This window comes from Triturus cristatus, chromosome 2_2 (genome assembly GCF_964204655.1).
Source record: "Triturus cristatus chromosome 2_2, aTriCri1.1, whole genome shotgun sequence".
Lineage (NCBI taxonomy): Eukaryota > Metazoa > Chordata > Amphibia > Caudata > Salamandridae > Triturus > Triturus cristatus.
In genome coordinates, this window is record NC_140582.1 from 1,259,932,796 (window position 1) to 1,259,958,867 (window position 26,072).

At 48.3% G+C, this 26,072-nt stretch overlaps 1 protein-coding gene across 1 annotated transcript in view; it reads left to right on the forward strand.

The window, feature by feature from the left end:
* The window catches only part of LOC146863552 (CD5 antigen-like), a 1,073,239-nt gene that overhangs the window by 583,741 nt on the left and 463,426 nt on the right, over positions 1-26,072 (forward strand). The window contains exon 4 of the mRNA XM_085643018.1: positions 23,817-24,134. Within this exon, the coding sequence (XP_085499144.1) occupies positions 23,817-24,134 (318 nt within the window). The remainder of the gene's footprint in view (positions 1-23,816; positions 24,135-26,072) is intronic.

The following is a 26,072-nucleotide window of genomic DNA, read 5'->3' on the forward strand; positions in this document are numbered from 1 at the left end:
GCAAGTGATAAAGGAGATTTTAAATCGACAGACAATAGTAAAGAGACATTTCTGGTGGCCTAAAATGAATCCTTAAATAAGACAACATGTTCAAACTTGTGATAGATGCCTCAGGGGTAAAACTGAGGGGAACTTCTACCATTCCCTATTGCACCGTACCCTTGGCACACAGTCACAGTGGATATGCTAGTAGATTTACTGTCTAGTCAGGGCTATAATGCCATCCTAGTATCTCAAAGTTGTGTTATTTCACTCCTCTTCAAAAGATTCCTAGTGCTCCTCATCTAGCCCAAATCATTCCCCAGCACATTGTCAGGGCACATGGTCCCAGTGGTTGTAAATTCTGATCGACGGGGCCCATTACACTTCAGACTTTGAGAAGGCATTTATGAAAAGGCTTGCAATAGATTCTAGATGCTCCACTAGTTATCACCCAGGAGCTTGAACAATACTTAAGCCTAAAACTTTTAGACCTCGATGGAGAGTGGCCAGCTTTAATTTGCACTGCGGAATTTGTGTACAATAATGCGATTCATGCTTCCACCGGTTATTATCCATTGTATTTAAAGTCTGGAAGACAGCCATATGTTGACAAAGTTCCAGCAGTATATTATTTTAGCAAATGAATTCAGAAGGCCTATCAGTCTGCTAAAGAACACTTATAAAAAGCTAAGGCCTCCTATAAAATTCATGCTGACAAAAAGAGAAAAAAAAAACCAAACTATGATAAAGGAGACAAGGTCTTGTTATCCACTCAACATTAACACTTAAAAGGGAATTTAAAAAAATCAACCTAGATATTTAGACCCCTTTAGAGTGGACAAAATAATAAATCCAGTTACTGTAAATCTCAAATTGCCCTCCCAAATACGGATTCATCCAATATTTCATCTTGCTCTGTTAAAAAAACAATCCTCTAAACTTAAGAGTGACATTTCCTCCGGATTCAGTTTAGTTGGGTTCTGAGAAGTCAGCAGATTCTTAATTCAAAATTCAAAAAGGGAAGGCCTTACGACCTAATTTAGATGTAAGGTTTTGGTCCTGAAGAAAGGTCTTGGGAACTCTCTCAAAATGTTCACGATCCACGATAAGTGAAGCAATTTCATCTCTTATTTCCCAGCAAACTTTTTGGGAGAAATACTCTTTGAAGGGGGGTATTCTCAGGAACACAGTAGCTGGCATCAGAAATTGCTCACTAGGGATGAAGAACTGCTGGAGATTACAAATATCCCTTCTCATGATCTCATGCTGCTGCTCAAAAGATTGCTCCTGGTGTTTGCATGCTCACTCTCCACAAAAGACTAATTGAGCGTTCTAGTCCTGTTATGCTGCCTCGCCCTTGTCTCTGCTTCTTGCGTGCATCCACATAAGAACGCGTACTTCAACTGCCTTCTTCACCGAGGAGAGTGCCGTTTCTCAGTCTTGCTTACTCAGAAGACATTTTGAATAGTTATTCCGCCTTTGAGTTACAAGATGTACACACCAGGGGTTATTCCCCATTTCTAGAGAGTATTGTTTTTTGAGGAAGAAGAACAAAACTCTCCACAAGCAGTTTTCTCTGAGGAAAGAATTATCACACTGCAGCTATAAGGAAGAACGACAGTAAGAAATAATCATATGAGAAAGACTGAGTTGTCATTAGCCTAGATTCTCAAAAGAAAGACTATTATCCAAGAAGAAGTTCTGACAGAAGATTTCCCTTTATCCTTTCTGGAAACTCATACCATAAATATATTTATATCAAAGACTGCGTATTAGAAACTAAGAAAGACTCTGAAAAGATACACAAGAAGAAACAAATAATCCATATATGAGTTCTACATTTCTAAAGAAACAAAAGGGCATTACAACGCTGTAACAGAGAGGAGCTATCCTAAAGATGAACTAAGGTAGGTAAATGATTGATATGAAAGAGAGTGAGTTTTAGAGAAGTAGTTGTTTGGAAATGTTTAGATTATTTTTAGCATATTATTGTCCTCCTATGTAGGGGTTGTTATGGATCTTATAAAAGAAACACCTTGAGAAGACCTTAGGAAGCATAGTGGTGATATAGGTGTACGCGCCGTACCCACGCCCTCAAAGCGTGTGCACGGCCCGTAACACGCGTACCCCTACTTCACCACTACAATGGTGGTACAGGCCGTACCCACGCTCTGAGGGCGTGGGTACGGTGCGTACACCTACATCACCACAACAATGGTGGTACGGGCCATAGCCACGCACTGAGGGCGTGGGTACAGCGCGTACACCTACATCACCACTACAATGGTGGTACGGGCCGTACCACCGCTCTGAGGGTGTGGGTACGGCCCGTACCACCATTGTAGTGGTGATGTAGGTGTACGTGTGGTACGGACCGTACCCAACCTATGAATGCGGGGGTACGGACCGCATCACCCGTACCCCTAGAGCACCAGTACATATGTGATACAAGGCGTACACACGCCACGCATGTTGCCTTAGGGCCTGGTGCAGCATACAACCAGTATATTGGGGTGTGTTCATGGCCAGTACAGCAGTGTACTGCACCAAGGGTGCAGGTGGGTGGTGGGTGGGTGTCTGCCTAGGATTCCCAGCAGTGGACACAGACATGTGAGGGGTGGGTGCAGAGGAATACCAGCAGTGGACAGAGACATGTGATGGGTGGGTGCCTATCACTCCCAGCAGTGGACAGAGACATGGGGGTGGGTGCCTATCACTCCCAGCAGTGGACAGAGACATGTGAGGGGTGGGTGCCGAGGAATACCAGCAGTGGACAGAGACATGTGAGGGGTGGGTGCAAAGGAATACCAGCAGTGGACACAGACATGTGAGGGGTGGGTGCCTATCACTCCCAGCAGTGGACAGAGACATGTGAGGGGTGGGTGCAGAGGAATACCAGCAGTGGACAGAGACATGTGAGGGGTGGGTACAGAGGAATACCAGCAGTGGACAGAGACATGTGAGGGGTAGGTGCCTATCACTCCCAGCAGTGGACAGAGACATGTGAGGGGTGGCTGCAGAGGAATACCAGCAGTGGACACAGACATGTGAGGGGTGGGTGCCTATCACTCCCAGCAGTGGACAGAGACATGTGAGGGGTGGGTGCAGAGGAATACCAGCAGTGGACACAGACATGTGAGGGGTGGGTGCAGACGAATACCAGCAGTGGACACAGACATGTGAGGGGTGGGTGCAGAGGAATACCAGCCGTGGACAGAGACATGGGGGTGGGTGCCTATCACTCCCAGCAGTGGACAGAGACATGTGAGGGGTGGGTGCCTATCACTCCCAGCAGTGGACAGAGACATGTGAGGGGTGGGTGCAGAGGAATACCAGCAGTGGACACAGACATGTGAGGGGTGGGTGCCTATCACTCCCAGCGGAGACCTGGGGGTGTGTACATCATCATCAGATGACCACAACTCCATCGGTGTATGTACGCAACCCTAATGTTCAACTATGTTGATAGTGCCATAACAACACATCACTGACAGCAGTGTCCCACTCCCATTAGGATGGATGTCTTTCCCCCACTGCATGACACACCACATGTGGGTGTGAGGACAAATGACACATGCATACCCACCCCTGGTGGATGCAGCACAATACACACACAGAGATCATGCCACAAGACTGCATAGTCATGTCAATGCCTACTAAACTAAGAGAGCCAAAGGGAACACACACTGTCACGCACATCCCAGGACTGATAGGAATGTACAGGTGCTGGGACAACCACCAAGATGTTTTCTCTCATGGAAGGAATAGGGTGGAGTTCCCACAGATACAATGCCCACAATTGTGAGTCAGGTGCCCAAATACCCTGCAGAACAAGTACCATATGTGTGCTAGGCTGGGATTACACACATGCAGTGTGCGGAAAAGGGAGAATTTCTCCATGAAGGCATGGCAAAATACTCAATACAAAAGTACAGTGACCAGCAAGGATGGCACAGACGATGCAGCCGGAGAAATTGCTGAGCAGGCATGGCCATAGTTGAAGGGATCCGTCACCAACAAAGGAAATGTAGACACAGGTCAGCACAACAATTGGGCAACTCCCTGCAGGGAAGATGTCAGGTGCCACAGAGGAAGGAACACTCCTTGGGACAATGTCTCCAAACACCAATAGCACACACGACCAAAGATTCTTTGCAGAGATCTTGTGATGGCACGCAGATACCATGGGCCACCCCATGAGCATTAGACTACAACATTTCCCTGAAACATAACACATTACCACAACCCCAACTCCTGGAGCATCAGCACCCACATCAATACCTGAAATGCAATAGTGTTCAAAGGAAAAATAAAATGCTTTATTGAGCATTAAAATATAAGTAATTAAAGGACACTATTTACAAAGGCCAATGGCCAGTCCAGGTCAGAAGTCCTTGGGGGGGACACATGGCCACGCGTCTCCCCTAGCTTACATGCACATTAGAACCCTCAGGCTCGTCGACTGGGGGGGGCATCATGTGGGGAAGGACCAGGCACCACAGGGGCAGGAGGTGTAAGGGTAGGTGTGGTGGGTGCAGGGACGGACGCCTCCACCACAGGGGGTGGGGCAGCGCCAAAGGTGGAGGTGAGTTTGGCACTGCACACTTCCGTCAGGTCGTCCAGCGTATCCCCTGCACCCGAAGAAACCACAGGCTCAAAGGAGGGGGGGGTCGCAGGGATGGGGTGCAGCACTACTTGGGGAGGGGGTGGACAGGGAGGACTCAACTCCCCTAGCCGTGGAGTGCCGTGCCCGTTTGCGGGCTGGTGAGCCAGTGGGGCTGAGGCACAGCACAGCCAAGTAGCCCTCCTTGGCAGATTGTGTAGCAGGGGAGCCGAGGGGAGTGCCATTGGAGGGATAGGGTAGTGAGGCATGCAGACTCGGACTATGGCTGCATGCATGCCTGTGTGCCCCAGACCCAGTGAGTGTGCCTTCCTCCCCCTGAGTGTGCGTGCGAGGAGGTGTGCACTTGCCCTTACGTGTTGGTGTGCTGCCTGTGTCTGGTGGGGTGCATGCTTGGGAATGTCTGGGTGTGCTTGGGACAGGCATGGGAGTGGAAGTGTGGATGGCGCAGGGGTAGGGGGAGACGAAGCGCTACAGGAGACTCACTGCTGCCGTCAGTGAAGAGTTCATGGACCTCAGCAACATCCGTTGGTCAGACATCGCTGCTGACATGCCCTCCATGAAAGACACCATCTGTGTCAGCAGTCTGGTGTGGCCATGGAGGACATTCAGCATCGATGCCTGGCCAACCTGCAACTGCCGCTGAATGTCCACAGACTCTGCAGTGAGTGCAGCAGGGGGGGCAGGGGCAGGGGGTGCGGTGCCTGGCACGAAGGAGACATGGTGTTGCCCTGCACGGACAGAAGGGACCGGAGCAACTAGGAGGGCGGTGATGGGAAGGGAGGGGGCGGTGACAGATGTAGTGCTGCTGCCAGGTGTTTTAGCAGCCTCTGCCCCCTCGAGGAGTTCAGCCTCGGACCCGTCAGCGTCGTAGTCAGTGTTGCCATTAGACAGGTCCTCTGCCTGACTCCCCTCGCCCTCCGTGCCACTTGCTCCCGCAGACTCGCCAGCAGTGGTGGCACCGGTGCTGGATCCCTCCTCCAGGTCCGTGCAGGTGTCTCCCTCGGTGTCCTCCGATGATGCTGTGGGCAAGGTGAAGATACAGAAAATAATCGGTCACCTGTATACATCTGGCACATGAGTCCAAAAGAAATATGTCACAGTGCATATCAGGAAATGCATCAAGAGTAACAGCTAGAATACTCCGCACATATGTAACCTTGCACTCCCCAGTTGATTGACCCACCATGCTACTTGGAAACAATGGAGATTAGAACACAACAGTAAATAACTTAATATCGAATAATACTGAGAAGCTAGTGTCTGGGAACAGTTGAGCACAGCAAGACTATGAAGGCATGCCACCTCTTGTTCACTGTGAACGAAACAGTACTGGTGCACCCAAGGAAAAAAACAGACTTCAATGCTGAAGGTGTCCCCACAGTCAGAGACCTGTGAGTTCTTAGGAAACCCAAAGGAAAAACATTGTGATCCCTTGGGAATCACAACACTTTACACAATCTACATGTTTAGAACGTATGAATGTGCCACTTTGTGAACAGAACACACATGTGCCTGTATAACAGAAGTCACACAAGGAGGTGCACACAAAACTACTTTTCCACAGTCATTGTATGAGCTGCCAGCCCAATTCAAATAAGCCACTGTTAAGAAGAAATGGGATATCAGTAAGTATATATACATGGCACTACGGTGGTCTGGATGACTTGACACTCGTAAGTTGGTATCAGCAACAACTAAGGACTTACCCAAATGCAAACACAATGTGGGAACATGGATATGTATAATCTGAAAACAAGTGTTAAACAAACTGTGCCTTACTTTAAAATGTGCCAGCGTGTCCCCGGAAAGTGTAAAGGTACTTTCTTTTGCACTTCCTTGGGAGACATCTGTCATGCAGGCACATTATTGTCCTTCACAACAAAACTTCAAAGTCAAGCATATAAGCAATTGAGACATGTTGACAAGTGTAGTGAGTGCCAAGGTACAAGACTTCTTCACTAACAACTTGAATCATGCCACCTGTCACATGGCCATCCGTACCATGATGACACAGTTGGTAACACATCTGACCCACTGCCTGTCATGTGGAGTGGCACACATGTCCAAACACAGGACAATGCATTAGCTAATGGGCCTGTAATTATGTCGGGATAAGGAGCACCTGCACTGAGGAGACACCCTCATAGGAAACAAGAATATCCACACAGATGTCAGCACACACAGACCAAACTACATAGCATCTCGACCACACACTGGTGGCAAAAATGGATGAGCATGAACCATGTATTTTAACTTTTGACACATGCTGCAAAGCACAAACATTAAACCCTGCACAACATGACTGGGTCACTGCATGTTGAGTGTCTGTCCAGACAATTATCACACACAGGTCACACCTGGCAAGGAGACATAAGGATTGGACATGTAGGCCTCGCCCGCACAAACCCCCCATACCTGAGACAATGTGATTGAGAAAGATCAAAAAGTTACACCTCTTAATCTGGGTTTACTAAAATATGCCTCAAGAATTCCTAAATTTACTCCACATCACCTTGTGAGGCTGTCAACACATATTAGTGACAAAAAACCATCAACAGATAGTTGTACATAGACACACAGGCACTGCCCAGTGTGAGGATGCACAAGCCAAATGGGGTCAGCCTGTACAATGGGCACATGTAGCACACTTCACATAAATAAAAATGAGGCCAGGGAACAATGCCACAGAGGCCAACCTATGCTGAACACACAGAGAATGGGCACAGTGTTGGATGACACACATGATTATGAGGCAAGGGTGTCTTAGGGGACTGTAGTGGGCACACTGCTCCATGGTCCAGGAATGATCTGACTGTAACATGAGCAATCGTCCCGGCACTATGCATATCTCCCACTCATGCACATCATGTCTGAGGCCACAACATTGGTCATGCATCCTGCAAGTCTGTTCTTTTGAAACCTCGCACTCCTATGTTGAGACTCAGCATCAGTGCCAACAAATATGGACCCCCAAATGACTGAACAGGACAGGGCACAGGCAAGGTGACAACACATGTCTCAGACGCCCCCCCACATGATGCAGAAAGCAATGTGCACTAGGATTAACTGGCAGGCTAGATGACCATGTGCAATAGTGATTACACACAGACCAGGGAACACATGTCAAGGAGGGGAAGGGAGGAAGAACAGCACCGGTTGACTTGGGGAAACAGGATATGCACTGCACATATGAACCCTGGCAGTGTATCCAGGCGACTGAGCACTTCAAAAAGTTGGTGACACACAACCAACACACATGTACCTACCCCCTCCTTGCTGCTGTCTCTCCTGTAACCGCCTATCCATTTCAGGGAAGACCACTGCCAGGACACGCTTCATCTGGTGGGTCAGGCGTCGGCGCCCGCTGTGCTTGCATAGAGCTGAGTCCCCAAGCATGACCCAGGCGATACTCCGGGTCCAGCACCGGATATCCTGCCAGCATTTCCTCACTTGGGCTAGGTGCCGACTGCAACCCTCCACCGATATCACGGCCCTGACAGCCCACTTCCATATCTTCCCCTTCTCGTAGGCAGTTACCTGTGAGGATGACAAAGTGAGACATCACTACACCTGCTCCATGTCACAGAGACACTCATTTGAACATCTTTGATATGTTTAACAGGGCATAGGATGCTGGCAACGAATAGCACCTTCGTCATAGGGACATTAGCCTCTGTGGAAGCCCCAATGCACTACATGGCATTGAAAGTACACAGGTGGCATGAGGGGTGCCACACACTCCCTGATCATGGCACACACTGTGCATCACAAGCAACACCAGGCTGATGGACAGCACCTCCAAGCAGTCACATGCCCCAGGCCACTGACGCAACCTCAGCAGAGTACACAGACACACACAGGCACAGATCACTCACCTGCCATTGGCAACAGCGGATACAAACCTCACTCGGCACATGTGCCACTTGCCTGTGGGGTGTCACAGGTGTGGTGCCAGCTCAGCAAGTCAGACACACAGCACGGCTTACTTCTCACATCAGATGGGTGGAGCTGTTGCCTCCTCCATGCAGCTGTGGTGCAATACTCCACATAGACACTCACCCACATGAAAAGGAACATTCACACACATCAATGTCCAGGGGGCGAACACATCATTTGGACACTCTCACCACAGCTCCACTCAACTCACACACATCTGTGGGTACAGTCACCTGTCACACCGGGGGGGCCACTGAATCACCTCAGGACTATAGAACAAAAATGGCACAAAGGATTGGCTATGCTGAATGTGCCATGGACTATGCAGTGAATGTCACAGTAAGCACAATGCAAGTGAGGAGTGCAGACATGCACTACAGCATGCTCTGCATGAGAGACATAAGCCATTCTCACCCCTGGGACCCACTCTAAACAACATTGCATGTCTGTCACACCTGGACACAATGCCAGAAGTGACAGTCACAAAAAAGGTGCACAGTCAAAGGTAGTGGAGTCAGCACTCACCTGCTCCCCTGGTCTCCCATGCAGGCTGGGGTACTGTGGGAGGATGACATGTAGCAATGCCTCATTCTCCTCTTGTGTGAAAGGCTGGGCCCTCTCCACAGACCTTGACATGGTGCCAGAGGAAGCTGAGACAGCAGCAGTGGTGTCGACTGAAAGGTTGTGCAGGCAAGTGCCCTCTCATGGGTTCTGGCTGACTTATATCTGCCTTGCTGGGCTGTTTCATTTACAGGACTACAGAGTGATTGGTCAGACTCATTTGCATCCTACGTTTCCTTCAATACCTTTAAACATACACCAGTGAGTGCCTTTGCATGGTTCAAAATTATAGCATCATGTCAAGTCAACAACCACTTTGCAACATTGTATTTTGCTGCCAACTGACTTTTCCAGGCCACCTGATGGAAAAATTTGAACTGGAAACTCGGTATCCATGACAACCAGCATGCATTTAGGCCCTGATACTTGTCCCTCATGTGTCCCTATGTAATTTTGAAATCCACACACAGGTACGGTGCGTTTCACACGTACCCCTACGGCACCAGTTGCACAGTGCATTTGACACGTATGTGTACGACCAGTGTGTACACGTACATGTACTACGATAGTACATGTACGTGTATGACCAGTGTCTACTCGTTCGTATACACACTGGTCGTACACGTACGTGTACTACCGTAGTACACGTACGTCTACACACTGGTCGTACACGTATGTGTACTACCGTAGTACACGTACGTGTACACACTGGTCGTACATGTACGTGTACACACTGGTCGTAAACGTACGTGTACGACCAGTGTGTAGACGTACGTGTAGACACTGGTCGTACACGTACATGTACTACCATATTACACGTACGTGTACACACTGGCCGTACATGTACGTGTACGACCAGTGTCTACACGTACGTGTACTACGGTAGTACACGCACATGTACGACCAGTGTCTACACGTACGTCTACACACTGGTCGTACACGTACGTGTGCTACCGTAGTACACATACGTGTACACACTGGTCGTACACGTACATGTGTACGGTCCGTACACACATGCGTACTCCGACGGCAACACTAATATAGTGATACGGACCGTACACACGCTCTCAGAGCGTGTGTACGGTGCGTTTCACAGCTTACACTGGTGATAGGAGGCGCACATGAAAGGAATGGAGGTGTCAGACTCGCACAAGGGTGTACATCAAGTCATTGTCATTTCAGTCCTTCATGTGCAGGGCCTAGGTGTGTCAGGCAGTGATATGGCACATGTCTCCTCATGTTTTAGCACAATAGATGTGTGATGACCTGTGTACACATGTCATGTGTGATGGGGCACTATGTGGCACACTTCCCCTTCACACTTTGCACATGTGTGCATGTATTACAAACGTGTCAAGATCTGCATCACTGGTGTGGCACAGTTACCAACACCCGCAACTGTCCCCTGATGCCAGGGACAGGGACACTAACACCTGACATCTAACTACCAGCGTGCCCCGATGTGACTATGTTCTGTGTGTGTCATGTGTTCCCATGAGCTTGCTGTTGGTGTTCCGTCAACTGCATCTGCTGTTGATTTATCCAACATGTGTCTGTGTGTAGATGGGCATGGCACACATATACGCACACCATGACACATGTGGATTCACACGTTGCGTGTGTCTGGATGCTTCAAAGATGATTTGTTGACATGAGGACATATCTGCGTCGTATCCATGTCTGTGTTTTTGTTTTTCATGTGTTCCCCTTCATGGCAATGTGTGTGATCTGTACATTTTCAATGACATGTTACCTGTGCATCTTGCTTGCCGCCAGCTGTCTGTATGAGATGACATCCTTCAAATGCAGATAGGTGGATGTATGTCACTCCTGTCATGTCTCTGGCTGTTCACTTACACTGGCCCACAGCTACTTTTGGGGCATGTCATGTAGAACTTGACAATCAACTGGTGTAGCTGGCTTTTTGTAGGAGTATCACTTGGCTGGCATACGTGTCCTGGAAGTATTGCACAGGCCAGACTCTGTATTTAGCAGATGTGTAGTAGCAGTTGAGCATGTGCTCAGTTCATTGACATTGATGTTGTTATGTACTCAATCTTCATTATTCCTTCCAATTTTCTGCAGGGCACCGCCTCTCCCCCGACCAATGCCAGACTTGGGTGCCATGAGGGAACGTGACTGCATAAGACGTTACCGCTTCTCGCAACCTACTGCGCTAACCCCCAAGAGGAAGGTGATGGCAGCCCTACATTTTTTTGCCACCGGTATGTTTCAATTCACCATAGCTGATGTTGGTGGCTTTTCACAGACCATGTTCAGCTGTGTCATGCATGATGTTTTAGAAGCCATGTTGGAGCACCTGGATGAATTCATCAATTTTCCGACGCGTGAGCAGTTGACAGGTGTCAAGGGTGAGTTATATTCCCTGGGAGGGATGCCCCATGTAATTGGGTCCATTGATGGGACCCATGTGGCTTTGGTACCACCACAGGCACAGGAGGTAAACATTATCACTCTATTAATGCCCTTGTGGTGTGCCTACCTAACATGGGGATTTCCCATGTCTGTGCACATTTTCCAGGGTCAGCACACGATGACTACATCATGAGGCGTAGCAGGGTGCCACAAATGATGCTGCGGCTGCACAACGAATGAGCATGTCTTGTTGGTGTGTATACTCTGTTTGTCCTTTGTTTAGCGCTATCTTTGTATCTTACGGCATCTCCTGACCCACTTCTTAACATGATGTTTCCATGTAGGGGACTCTGGCTATCCCAACATGCCATGGCTGATGACGCCTCTCCGCAACCCCAGAACAGCTGCAGATCACCGTTACAACAACGTGCATGGGCAGACCAGGTGAGTGATTGAGAGGACGTTTGGCCTCCTGAAGAGCCTATTCCGGTGCCTTCACAAGTCAGGCGGGTCCCGCCCATATGCACCGGTGAAGGTCTGCAAAATCTTCCTCGTGTGCTGCATGCTGCACAACATGGCAGTGGAGAAGGCTGTGCCACTCATCCTGGATCCGGATGAGCAGGAACATTCACCCGTGGAGGATGAAGGGCTTGGTCACGAGGCAAGTGAGGAGGAGGACGACATCCGGAGTCAGCTCATACGCAACTTCTTCTCATAATGGTGAGTCCCTGGGTCTGAGTGTGCACGCTTTGAGCCATGTGGAATGTGTTGCAATGTGTGTGTCCAGCTGACTGTATGCTAAGTGACTTAGAGGTATGTTCAGATGTGTCACTCGAGCGATGATGTCATTCCACACATTTTAGCTGGGACACTCAATTTTAAAGTGCATGGTGACACACTTATTCCTGTAGAGTAAATGACCATGCATGCGGATGACAATCTTTTCGCTGACTTCGTGTGTGTCTGTCATCCCCAGGTAGTTGTGCATGCTGTCTGCTTGTGTCATCGTTGGCCTCCCGCTATTCCACATGTGTATTGGAACGTGTGCTGAATCAGCATCCCATGCACGGACATGGTGAAAAGTCTTTTTGGTGAAGGATTGCTGCAAGGTATTTTGGTGTTGGTAGGTGTTTGGAATGTGTGGGCACTGCTCCTGTGCATGTTGTGTTACTATGCATACATGTCGACTCACCATGGGGCACATGACATGTTGCATGACTCCCATGAATTGATAGTCACCCTTCATGACAGTCATCTGTAATGGGACTGTGGATTCTGATGAAGGCATCGATGTGTGTTCAACATCCCTCTGAAACATACGGGATGCTACGGATGGACATAGTGTGGGACATCCCCATGAGAGGATCAATGGGAAATTGCAGCCTCTCCATGTGCAGCAGGGTGTGTTTGGCTCACCCCCTTCACTTGTGTGCCACTTCAATGGATTTACAGCATCTGTGTTGTGAGTGGGGTGTCCAGTGTAGGTTCCACATGTTCAGCCAAATGACCTGTGAGTCTGTTCATATTGATGCATTTCCCTAGCTGTGAGCCTGAGTAATAAAGTTGTTCCTCACCCTCCAAGGTGCCTCATCTCTGTCAATGCAGGTCTCTTGCCACTTTGCATGCGGCATCTCTGGCATAGTTGTCAAAGATTGTGCATATGAGTCTATGTGTAGTTTTGCAACATGCATGCAGTTCTTCATGGATTATAATCTCTATTGTGCATGATGTCCATGGTTGTGTATGTATTTGGGCATGTTGGTCACCAGAACAGGCCGTCAACACCTGCTGAGGGTGTGTATCCTGTGCTCAGCTCGGCCTTCAGTTTCCTGATCCTGTGTCAATCATCTTTGGCGAGTGTGCATCCATTGTCTCTGGGTGTGCCATGGGAAACCGGACACACCTTCCTTTACATACGCCTGTTGCAGTTGTCCTTTCTGACCTCCTTGTCTTTGTGTGCAACTTGTGGCATAGTTTCTAGGACATGCCGCCTGCTGCTGCGGCCCCTGCAGCAAGGGCCCACAAAGTTTCCGGATTTGGCAATACACACACCTCAAAGATGCTCCTCCCTTCCTCCCTCCACCCATTCATTTGGCTGTCATCAGCTTGTCTGTGCCACTGTTGCGGCCACGCGGTGCCAAAGGCTTGACCGTCAGCGCATGCAACGTGCACATTGCACGACCCTCATGTCCTTGCATGACCCACATCACACTACAATCTGATGTTACAGCCACCCTCCAAGCATTGTCCATCCGAATATCTAACGCCTGCTCTCAGGCATACCCTAAGCGCACACACGACACCTTTGCATGCTGAGTGTGCAACTCCAACTGCCTAAACAGCGCGGCCCCGCCTTCCAGGCCCTGTTACACCAACCAGGTCATGTCCTTCCTACTCCCCACTGGCTCCGTACACCAGCAAGGCAATGGGAGTGGGACTCAAGCCTTCAGCATGTAGTATAGTGCCATCATCTGACACATGGCCCAGGCATCATCTCTCAGCGTGTCAATATTCAATGTGTCTAGGTCCCCCTCTCCACCATCACATGCGCACAGCACCTCATCATCAGCTCGTATGCCATTGACAGCCAGGTGCTCCTCAGCCTCACAAAAGACACAGACATTGGCAGTTCCAACATTCAAGAAGGCATGAGATCCATTGATGAATGCCTGAACATCAGCCACCTGAGGCTGGACTTGTTCAGGACTGAGGTAATCATCTGAGGATTGTCCCCTTACAGCTGGGTCAACTGCTTGTGTCCCACCCGCAAGAGCCCTGCACATGCACTCAGTGGCCACGCACACAAGATGGTGTGCATCATGGATTCGTCACTCACATTTGCCATGCTAATCACCAGCATCTGTACCTCAGGCTGCAACACCCCCTGCATGATGCACATGATCCACAGATAGATCCACTCCAAGGAAAGACAGACCATCCCCCAGGTCCACAACACCAGCCGTGTCAACTACTGCCCCGCCCTCTACGGAGCAAGTACATCCAGACTCCCGGGAAACTTGTCCACATTCAGGCTGCATCTGCACACCCTCAGCTTCAACAACCCGCGCCCCAGCCACATCACTGTCCACCAGAGATAGCTGCAATGGATAACTGTCTGCTGCAGGATGACCTTCAGACTCCTCACCCACACTCAGGAGGCAGGCCACAAACCCAGACCCCAAACCAAACTTGGCCGTCTGTCATCCAAGGCCCCGTTGTGCCAACTCCGTGCATCCAAACTTGCCCTGGCCACCATTCTTCACATCCACCATACTCCAGCATGCAGGACATAGTTCTCCCACCTGGCAAGACATACCTGCTACTCCCTCCCCGGCAACATCCACATGAGCCATGGCCTTTACACCTTCATGATACTCTTCCCAATTGGTCTGTCCGCACAGTATTACAAGCCCCCCCTCAGCAGCTTGAGGCCATCACGTGTGAGTATTGTGCTCCATATCTGGATTGTATGAAACATTGTGACCCATGTGTGTCCTGTACCAGACTCAGATTCCAGGGTATGGATGGCTGGAGTTAGTTCAACACTCAGGCATAGTTTGACATTTCACCACACCTAGGTTGTGTACTCATGCTACATTAATGCAACATCAAATTGAAGGAATTAAGATCTATACTAGTGGGGGCCTGTTTAGTGTGGACAAACAGGTGCTATACAGTGTGCATGGAATCCAAAGTTCACAGGGGGAGATGGGATCCTTATCATTTTGAGTCATCAGAGTCTAGACCACAGTGTTGGTCATCATTGGTCAGACTGTGACCAGCAAGTCCATGTGGCAGAGACTGTCATTGGATGAGGTGCTGCTGTTGCGCATGAGGGCCAGGTGCCAGGCCAGGTGACCTGGGAGATGTGGATGGTCCGCTGCCTCTCACGGTCTTTTCCGTGGACGACCCACCTTCCTCGGGGGACCCTCTGATGCAGGCCTTGATGATGTTTGTGACACTCCGTCAGACGATTCCTCCTCCTCCTCCCTCCCTGTGGCTGGTGGTGGTCTTCGCCTGGGGGCACAGGGAGGGTTGGCCATGTTGTCGGCGATCCAACGGAGTGAACGGCTCATGTCCGTTTGCACCGCCAGGAGCTCATCCAGTCTTGCCTCCATCCATCCTTGGTGTTGTTGTTGACTGGCGTGTTGCTCGGCTTGCTGGTTCTTAATCTCGTTGAGGGTTGCCACTACCTGGCTGAATCCCCTGGTGTCACGCCGGTATGTGTCCAAGATGTGGTGTATGTGTGACATACCGTTTCCCTCAGCTGGCTGGTCAGGTTCTCGCCTCCGCCTGCCTCTACTCCCACCACCCCTGCCCACACGAGCCTGGCCTGCCGTTGTGGGCACATCGGGTCTACGGGACCCCTGAGGGATGGCATTTGCAGGGTTGTCTGCCTCCTCCTGGGTGGCCAGAGAACCTTGTCCCTCCAGGTCAGACTGGCTCAGTTGTTCTGTGCGGGCAGGGCTCCTGGGTGTCTCCTGGGATGTGGCAAGAATGGGGGTGCTGGTTAGCACAGATGTACCTGAAACAGTTGCTGCAGGTGCTTGGGCACCAGAGGGTCCAGGTTGGTTGGGGTCATCCACATAGTGCTGAGAGTCGTCGCTGCCGGTGGGATCATCTTCCTGCCGAGCCTGGGACTGTGATTGTTCCCCCCCAGTGTTGGGGGGAGATCCATGAAGTTGCCCTGTGTGTGTGAGAGAGACACTGCTAATGCTGTTTCATGTGACATCCATGTTTCATACATATTCTAGTTGCTACAGTTCCTCAAGGTAGTTGTATGTGCCTAGCATTCACATCAATGTTCACTTGTGGATGGGTATGTTGCAGGGGACTGATTGAAATGTTCTCCAGGGTGTTTGACATGTCGCATTTGGGCTTGGATGCTTTTTTTGCTGTGGCTTGATCTTGTTGTGTCACATGTCCATTGTGAGAGTGTGTGACTCCATTGGCTGCCCCGGGGGTGTGTGCTTGTGTAAGGGGTGAGTGATCATCCCTCAGCCCAACGCTGTTCAACATCCACCTGGCCCCCTCACACAAGTGGGCCGCCACCACACCCTCAATAACATCTCCTACGCAGACGACACCCAGCTCATCCTCTCCCTCACCAAGGACCCTCACACCGCCAATACAAACATCCACGAGGGTCTGAGGGCCATCGCCGACTGGATGCAGAGCGGCCATCTGAAACAGAACTCGGACAAGATGGAGGTCTTCATCCTGGGACCCACACCCTCAGCCTGGGACGACTCCTGGTGGCTGGTCGCTCTGGGGACATCACCGACACCCACCAAACAAGCACACAACCTAGGATTGATCCTCGCATCCTCCCTCTCCATGTCCAAGCAGGTCAACGCCGTCTCCTCCTCCTGCTGCGATACCCTACGCACGCTCCGCAGGATCTACAGGTGGATCCCGACCTAAACAAATGGAACAGTGACACAGGCCCTCGTCAGCAGCTGACTGGACTACGCCAATGCACTCTACGCAGGAGTCCCACCCAAACACCAACGGCGGCTACAGCGCTTCGGAAACGCCTCAGCACAACTGATCGTCAACGCCCCCCGCCACAGCCACATCACCTCCCTCCTGAGTGACCTGCACTGGCTCCACATCGACAAGAGGATCACCTGTAAGCTCCTCACCCATGCACAAAAGGCACTCCACACCGTCAGACAAGCCTACCTGCACATCAGACTCAGCTTCTACACCCCCACCTGCCAGCTCCGCTCCAGCAGCCTTGCCCTTGCAGCTGCCCCCCGCATCCAACGTACACCTGCCTGCAGCAGATCCTTCTCCTACCTCGCCGCCAAGACCTGGAAGACCCTCCCAACCCACCTACGACTGACCCGAGACCTACTTGCCTTCAAAAGACTCCTCAAGACCTGGCTCTTCGAGCAGTGGTGGAACCCCCCCCTTCTCAGCGCCTTGAGACCCTCACAGGTAAGTAGCGCGCCTTACAAGTACCCTGATCGATTGTTGATTGCTTGATGGTGCCTGCTAGTGGGTGTGGTGAGATTTGGCAGTGGGTCTCCCAGGTGATGTATCTGTCCCACCATGGCGCATGCTGCCATGTCAGTGAGTGTGAGTTTGTGTCCTAGATTTCTGAGCTTGTTGTGTTTGTGTTAGAGTTTGCTGTTGTCACAGGAGGGCCTTGTGCTGCCTACAGCGGGCCAAGTGTCAGCTACCTTGTCTGTACTTTGCCAGGCCCTGTGCATTGCGCATAGTGCATGGGTATGTACCTGGGACATATGGGCTGCGGGCAATGGTGTCTGTTTCTGAGTTGTACAATATGTTTAGTGATCCCCACCCTCCCAGCATCCCGGACATCCTGTCTTGTGTTTGTGGTTTGTGTAGGCTGGGACATGGCATGGCCTTGCATTGTGAATGGGGCATACTCATGTTAGTGGCATGAGTGTTGTTTTGAGTGTGGTTGTGTCCGGTGAGGGCTTGGGGGTAGGTGAGTGCATTTATTGTAGTTGGGGTGTGGATGCCATTCCCCCCATGTTATGTAAGTTGTTTGTGTACTCACCAGGCTCTCGGACTCCTTCGACTCCGTGTACTCCCACCGGCGGAAGCAGGGCCATCACCTTCTCCTCCCAGGGATGGTAATGTACCGGTCTACGGGGCAGCTCACCTCCTGTGATTTTACTCTGGGCGTAGTCCTCATTCATTTTGCGCTTGACTGCCCTCCGCAGATCGTACCACCTGGCTTGGCATTCATTCCTGGTCCTTCTGATGGGCGCAACGGCATTCACCCGATCGACGATCCTCTGCCACAGGCGTGTTTTTTCAGCTATGCTGGTCTTTCTGACCAATGTTCCAAAGAGCTGTGGCTTGACTCTGATGATTTTGTTGACAAGGATGTCCAGCTCCTCCCTTGTGAACTTTGGATTCTTGTCTGTGGGCATGGTGTGGGTGTGGATGGTTGTGGGTGTGTGGGTGTGAATGTGTAGGTGTGTGTGTATGTGTGGAGGGGGTATGTGTGAAGGAGGTTGTGTGAAGGTGTGTAAGTTAAGGTGTATGGGTGCAGTTGTTTGTGTGTGATGTCTGTCAGCAGTGGGTCTGTTGCAAAGGCTCATGGTTTGTGAGTGTGGGCCATTTTTATTGGTCCATTTGTGGGTGTGGCTGTGTTTGAACTTTTGGTGGGTGTGTTATAAGAGGTGGGTGTGAGTTTGGGCCTCTATTTGCCTGTTTGGATGTGCCAGGTCAGTCTTTTAGATGTCTAGATGTCCTGTAGACGTGTTTTGTGGTGTTGAGCGAGTCAAATTGAGCCTCCTTGTGCTGTTTTACAGTGTCCTGGTTCGGTACGAGTCGTTTTCGCGTATATAAGGTGCGTCCATACACTATGTTGTTGTACAGTGATCACATATGCAATGGTGTTGTACGATTCGTACATGCGTGATGCTGGGGTACGGTGTTGGGGTACGGTGCGTCCAAGTACGGGGCTGGGGTGGGGGGTACGGCGCGTACATACGCGGGTGCTGGGGTGGGGGGTACGGCACATACATACGCAGGTGCTGGGGTGGGGGTTACGGCTCGGACATACGCGGGTGCTGGGGTGGGGGGTACGGTGCGTACATACACGGGTGCTGGGGTGGGGGGTATGGCGCGGACATACGTGGGTGCTGGGGTGGGGGGTATGGCGCGTACATACGCGGGTGCTGGGGTGGGGGGTACAGCGCGGACATGTGCGGGTGGGGTGGGAGGGCCGTACGACTCGTGCCCCGGGCCCAAGTGTACCCGGGGTAGGGGTCGTACAAAGTTCGCTCCGTATGGGACGTTTTCCATACGCTTGTGTATTCGGGACGGCAGTACGGATCGGACTTGTGCGCTCGGAGTTCAGTTTTATGACTCGTTCGTAAGACTTTCCGGGGACGTCTCGTAGATGTTTCCCGATACGATTCGTATGTATATTTCCAGTACGAATCGTACTTCTCCGTTTGTACGGGTCTTGTACGATTTGTATGTAAAAATATACGGATACGAGTCGTACGGGAAAAAAAATTACAGGATCGGAATCGGCACCTAAGTGTGTGGAATAAAAGAATAAAGGAAAAAAACCTTTACATTTTCATTAAATCCCGTAAAGACAAAGGTTCTGGCGCCTTTCGGAAAATTGTGAGTGCTAAGAAAAGTGGTTGTGATAACTCCAACAGGCATGCTATCAATTTTAGTGCCAAAGGTTGGGTGGAGCATTTTATTAATATTTTTTCGTTCGGCATGGACAGTAATAATGTTGTACAGGAGGCTCCCATGACTTGCCTGATGAACATCCATTTGTCTCTTGAAGAGGTTGTAGACACCATTAGAGGTAGCCCAGCTCACAAGGCCCGGAACCTGATGGGCTCGCTATAGACTGTATAAATTAAATACCCAGTTCTGGGGGCCCATCATAATGAATGTTTTGAAAGCTGCTGTGTCACCAGTATTCCAGCTTCATGGCAGACAGCTACTATTGTTTGTATCTTTAAGAAGGACAATAGATAAGAACCTAAGGGCCATATGTATCAAATACTTTTGCATTTGCAAACGGTGCAATTCGGTATCTTTGCCCATTTGCGAAAGCATAAGAGCTTTTCAAGGTGTATGATATGCGTTGTAGTCGCAATTTTAGGTAATCACAAATGTGCCAAGCATTTTCTAAATGCAAACTGTGCAGTTAGAACATGATTTTACCATCGAGTTGGTGTAACAATGTGCACATTTTTAAAAATGTATTTTTCAAAGTGTCATGTGGCACACATGCCTCTAGGGAATTTGTGCTCCTTGCACGTACGCATTTCTTTTTTGGGGTGCTTCAGGGGGGCCTTAGGCCCCCAGTCACACTTGGTATTGCATTACCTAATTTGTGATTACCATTAGGTAAACACAGATTCGGTAATGCAAACCCATTTGCACCTATGGGCCTTTAGGCCCCATAGGGAAGAATGGAGTAGTATTACATAATAGCGATAACCTAATTGTGATTACAAATCGTTAGTACTCGCTATTAGGTAAACCCTATTTTCTTACATACAATTTTACATTCCTTAACTAGCGATGACCTAAAATTCACTATTCAAGTAACGCAAAATGGAGTCTCGATACATGTGACCTTAAATGCTGTAGGGCGTTTTATTTTACACAGAATTGAGGCCTGGGCAAATGAGAATAAGGCAATATTATTATGGTGCTGTTTGGATTTAGAGAAGGATTGGGGACTCAAGATCAATGCTCGTATTTTAACCTAATCACTGAAAAGTACACAGTAGCCAAAAAAGGAACTATGTATACCTTTCTTTTATTGATCTCAGAGGTGTCTTTGACTGTGTCAACTGATCAAAGCTATTGGACATTTCAATATATATGGGGCTACCCAAACCTCTTGTGAATTTTTCACAGGCACTTCACAGTGGGGTGGCTGCTTCTGTGAGGTATGGCCCAGAGGGGGAGTGCACAAAACCAGTCAGGCAAGCCAGAGGGGTTTGTCAAGACTGTGTCCTTGCCCTCATATTTTTGATCTGTATATTAATTAGGGGACGTGGAACTTGAGAAGTTTCACTCCATGGAGTTATGCAGAGTTACCCAAAAACTCAGCGAGACTCAGCGGAGTTCCCCAAGCAGTGGAGTTGTGGTACGTCACCCTGCTTCCACTGATTTTTAGCACTGGATGCTGGTCTCACGCTATAAAGTCAGCACAAACGGAACCACGCGGTGCGCCAAAAGGAGCTGCATTTTTCTGCTAGAGTTGATTTTCTACGCAAGCAGCAGCTTTCTCAACACGAGCGGTAGGGACCGGTTACGACCGCACGCATTGATAAATCTTACTGGCAGGTGGTCTAGCACGTGATTTTTTTGCTCTCGCTTGCGACTTACCATTGGCGAGCCGCACACAAGAAAAAACTCTGCCACAAAGTATTTGGAGGAGTACTACCGTAACTCCAAGCTGAGCACAGAGTGGACAAAACTACACGAACTCTGCTGGAGGAGCGTAGTTTACGGCCCATCCCTAATATTAACAGGATGAGCAATTTTCCAATCGCTAATGTCAAGGACCTGTCAAAGTTGGGGCCCCGGTTTGTGTCTGCTCTACTATTTCGGCACTACTATATGCAGATGATGCTGCTTTAATTGCACGTACCCCAATAGTCCAAGATAATTTGTTGATCACTTTTTTAAGCTAGTGGACAACCCAAATATTGAAACTAAAATCTCTAAAACTCCTTGCAGGGTCAGTGGTAAACAATGCCAGAAGGTTAGACAACTCACTATGAATAGAAAACTGATTATCAGAGTAAATGATTTCTCATATATAGGGGTGATCTTCGATGTCCGGAGCTCCTGGTTAACTTGCATCTCGCACAGGTGTCTCTATTTTAATCAGTCTGCGAGGGTAGTCTTTGATTTAGTCAGAAAGGTGGGTAAAAAGTAAGCCTGGGCAAAGCACTACGCTACGCTCGTGTAGTTTGTGCTACTTCGCACAACGCGAATTGCACGTAGCACAGTGCAAACAAGCGTAGCGTACCGTTGCGTAGTGCAGCGGTCATTTTTTGCTTGCTCGCGGTCCTCAACATCAAGTTGGCGACCGCGAGAAAGCAAAATGACATCCCGGCGAGACTTTTTCCTTGTTCGCGATCAGCAACATCAAGTTGCCGATCGCGAGCGTGGAAAATAAGCATCCTGGCAAGATTCTCAACGCGAGGAGGTCAGGTTTCTCATTGCGAGTGGTCGCGTATGCTCGCGACCGCTCGCGATGAGAAACTACCAGTTCGCGTTGAGCAAGCTACCGCTCGAGTAAAAATCTACTCGAGCGGCAGAAAACTACAGTTTGCACTGTGCAAGATGTCGTTTTCAATGATTGCACAGTGCTGGATGCTTGTTCACACTGTGCAATCATTGAAAACTGCATCCTGCACAGTGCGAACAGGGTACCACGCAGTTCGCGAAGTGCTACGCGTAGCTCGCGTAGTGCGAAGTGTACTTTGTGTAGCTTCTCGACGTGCTACTACGCCCAGGGTTGGTCAAAAGCTGTGCTGCCATCTTCAAAATTTAAAAACCCAAGTACATTCCAGTTGAATTGTATGAGGCAGCCATCTTGTCTAAAAATGCAACAGGAGGGGAGCCGCTATTATAGATGTCTGCTTGGACTTCCACAATCCAGTCTGCAATTTTATATACTTGAGGATCTGGAGCTTCCTTATATTGAGGGTTCTATCAAGCTAGCAGCTCTTCTATGGATTTTAATTTGGGCAAATGAGCAGGCCAATTTCAAATGCATGTTCATCACTGACTTTTACGCCTGTGAGTAGGACCTTAAAATGAGTGGCTAAAATATGTTAAGAATAGTACAGAAGTATTGGGCAGACCTGAAATGTTTGCTTCCCCACACTTGATTGTTAAAGGAGACGCTGAACGAGTCAAAAAGTTATATATGTCTTTTTGCAGGGTGGAGAGTGAAGAGAAAGAATATTGAAAAAAACATTGTCAGGGACTAAAGCTGCTATTAAATGAGCTATTGGGTGTGGAATGAAAAACTGGTCAGAAAGCTCGTTCCCAACAAACGTTCAGTTGGATACCATCAGGAGCCGTCTGTGTTTCCTCCTTGGCCATTGTGACTCAGCGTCTATTTTAATCTGTGATGAGGTTTCTACTCTCACCTTGGCACATTTGTCTGTAAATATCATGTGTTCCCTCAATGAACATTTTTATTACCAATTTTAAAACTAAATGATTTTCATCAGCGCAAACCTGCACTCTAATTTTAATATATGTCATCCAGTCCCCTGGTGTGTTCTGCAGTTGGTAGGTTTTTAAAATCACCATTCATATGCGCACCTCAATGAGTTACTAAATATTTGTTTTCCAAATGTTGGACGTTTTATGGTTATGAATAATAAACAATAGATGTTATGGTTATGATATACCCCTGGAACCATTTGTGATTTTGGATGAGTTTTTACTTTTGATGTATTTGTATGATGTCATTGGTACTTTTGCGACCTTATTGTCCTGTTCTTTTATGGATTGGTTTTAAATTCGACATAAAGATTTGATTAATTGATTGATTGATTGATTGATTGATTGATTGATTGATTGATTGATTGATTGATTGATTGATTGATTGATACTCATATTGTGCATGGAACATGCTCTCTGATGTGATTCTCCTGTGACTTGCCTTCACCACTGTGTTCCTGAGGTTCGTTTACAAACCAACAATAAACACTGCTTCATATTCAGTTATTCCTTTAGATGTTGCATTACTAAACAAAGCACATCATTGTATCATCTTTCACATGAGTCGCAGGTTTATTGAGTTCTTGGATAGTAATTGACACTACTTCTTTCTTTCCAGGACCAGATGAGATCCGCTTGGTGAATGGGATGTCCCCTTGTTCAGGAAGAGTTGAACTCAAGCACAATGGTGTTTGGGGGTCAGTGTGTGATGATGACTCTTGGGGACAACAGGAGGCTTCGGTTGCCTGCAGACAACTGGGCTGTGCACGGGTGCAGGACTACATGTATAATTCCTCGTTTGGAAAGAGTTCTCTTCCAGTACTGATTAGCAACATTCAATGCCAGGGAGATGAGGCCGCTCTCTGGAAGTGTGCACAGCAAGGCTGGGAATTCAATACCTGTGCAACAGGAAGGGATGCAGGAGTGACTTGTACTGGTAAGAAATACTAAGACAATGCAAGCAAATTCTTTATTCTTACAGGACTATAATTTATACCTGACTACAATAATGTGATAAAAAGCAAAAGGCTACTAATGATGCATTTTAGGACTTGCTACTGTAAGCGGTAACACAGACCGGGCCAGTGCTAATCATGAGCGGGTTCTATACACATTATCATAGCACAGACGAGATTTATTCAATGATGAGTACGCCATATAATAGGATCACAGAGAATCACTCTCCATTCTCGAGAGAGTGCAGGATACAGTGATATCATTCAGACCCACTATCCATCCTTGAGTGAGTGCAGGATAGAGGAAGATCATTCAGACCACGATCCATCCTCAAGTGAGTGTTGAATACAGTAAGATCATTCAGATCCACGTTCCATCCTCGAGTGAGTGCAGGATACAGTAACATCATTCAGACCGACTATCCATCATCAAGTGAGTACAGTATACAGAATACAGTAACATCATTCAGTCCGACTATCCATCCTCAAGTGACTGCAGGATACAGTAGGATCACTACGACCAAGAAACAATCCATGAGTGAGTGCAGGATATTGTAAGACTCCATCTACGAGTGAGTGTAGTTAGGCAAAAGCAAATGACTTGGATTTCGCACACCCCCAATTTGACTGTGCCAGGAAATCATTTGCTAACTTTTTCCAAACTACCTAATATATATTTTTGTCTCTCTTTTTGATTTGCAGGAAACCCAGTTATATACAGAGTTTGAAATAGGTCTATTTGGTTACAGCAGTTCCTCCTTTAAAGCGGCATGCCAAAGGGGGCCTGTGCTTTTTATTGAAATCAGCCATTTTGTTGCAGTCTACCAAAGTGTTTTTGTCTTTGAATTTTGCATTGATGATGTATTGTTCAGTCACAGATGTCCATGGTAAATGTGTGGAATACCTAGTTTGCAATGTTTATTTTTCACTCACTTGTGACTTTAAGAATGACATTTCAATTCTTAAGACAGCCATTCTGAATGCACAGAATTTATTTCCAAATGCCATCTGTTAATTGTAGGATCATTTATTGCTACCATCTCCTCATCTAGTTATCAGGAGTGTAGCTTTTCTGCTCTCAATATGTTTAGACCCTGTACTTCTAAATATAAGGAGTGATAAGCGGGCACCTCTATTACTCAAATGTGCATTGGAATGAAATGTGACGTAAATCAATTGCAGGTTCGATGACCGCCCATCTGAATGTTTTTTATGTCAGCTGGAAACTCTTAGGTTTCCATTAGATTATGCCTTTCTACACTACCTTGGTTCTAAATCTGTATCTGGTATGACATGAGGCTCAAGTCTCGGGAGTGATCATCTTCAATTAACAATTGGCCTTTGGTTGTAAAGTGAACTTCTAACTACTGGTCCCCATTGTTCAGGATCCAAAGGTCTCATTCTAATAGGATTTATGCAATGATCAAGTTATTCATGAGAAATTAAGGATGCAAATTCAATCGGTTGTTGACTCATCTTCAGGCAATGTAAACAACCCTTTATTTGAGAACTTACTTTTAGAGTGTTGTAATGCGCTGGCTAAGCCTATACAGCCTTCTTTTAACACCTGCACCCACTCATGTAAGGGAACGAAAAGAGGCCCAAGTCACACAACTATGGTGGCATTTCCAGAGTGCCTTTGTTAAGAGAAAGACCAGTAAATCATTGCAAAGTGTTTGGATAGAGACTGTAGGAAACTGGCTTTAGTAGTGTTAAAGTTAGACTTTAGGTCTAAACTTAGACTTTTGGTATAAGTTTACTTTTGTGGATCAGGCCCGTTGTGTATGCATTAGTGAATGCCTGGGTGTGTCAATGTATGAATCAGTGTGTGACTGGGTGTCTTATTGGATGCATTAGTGTTTGGCGGGGTGTGTCCATGTCTGCATCAGTGTCTATCCATGGGTGCATCAGTGTGTGCA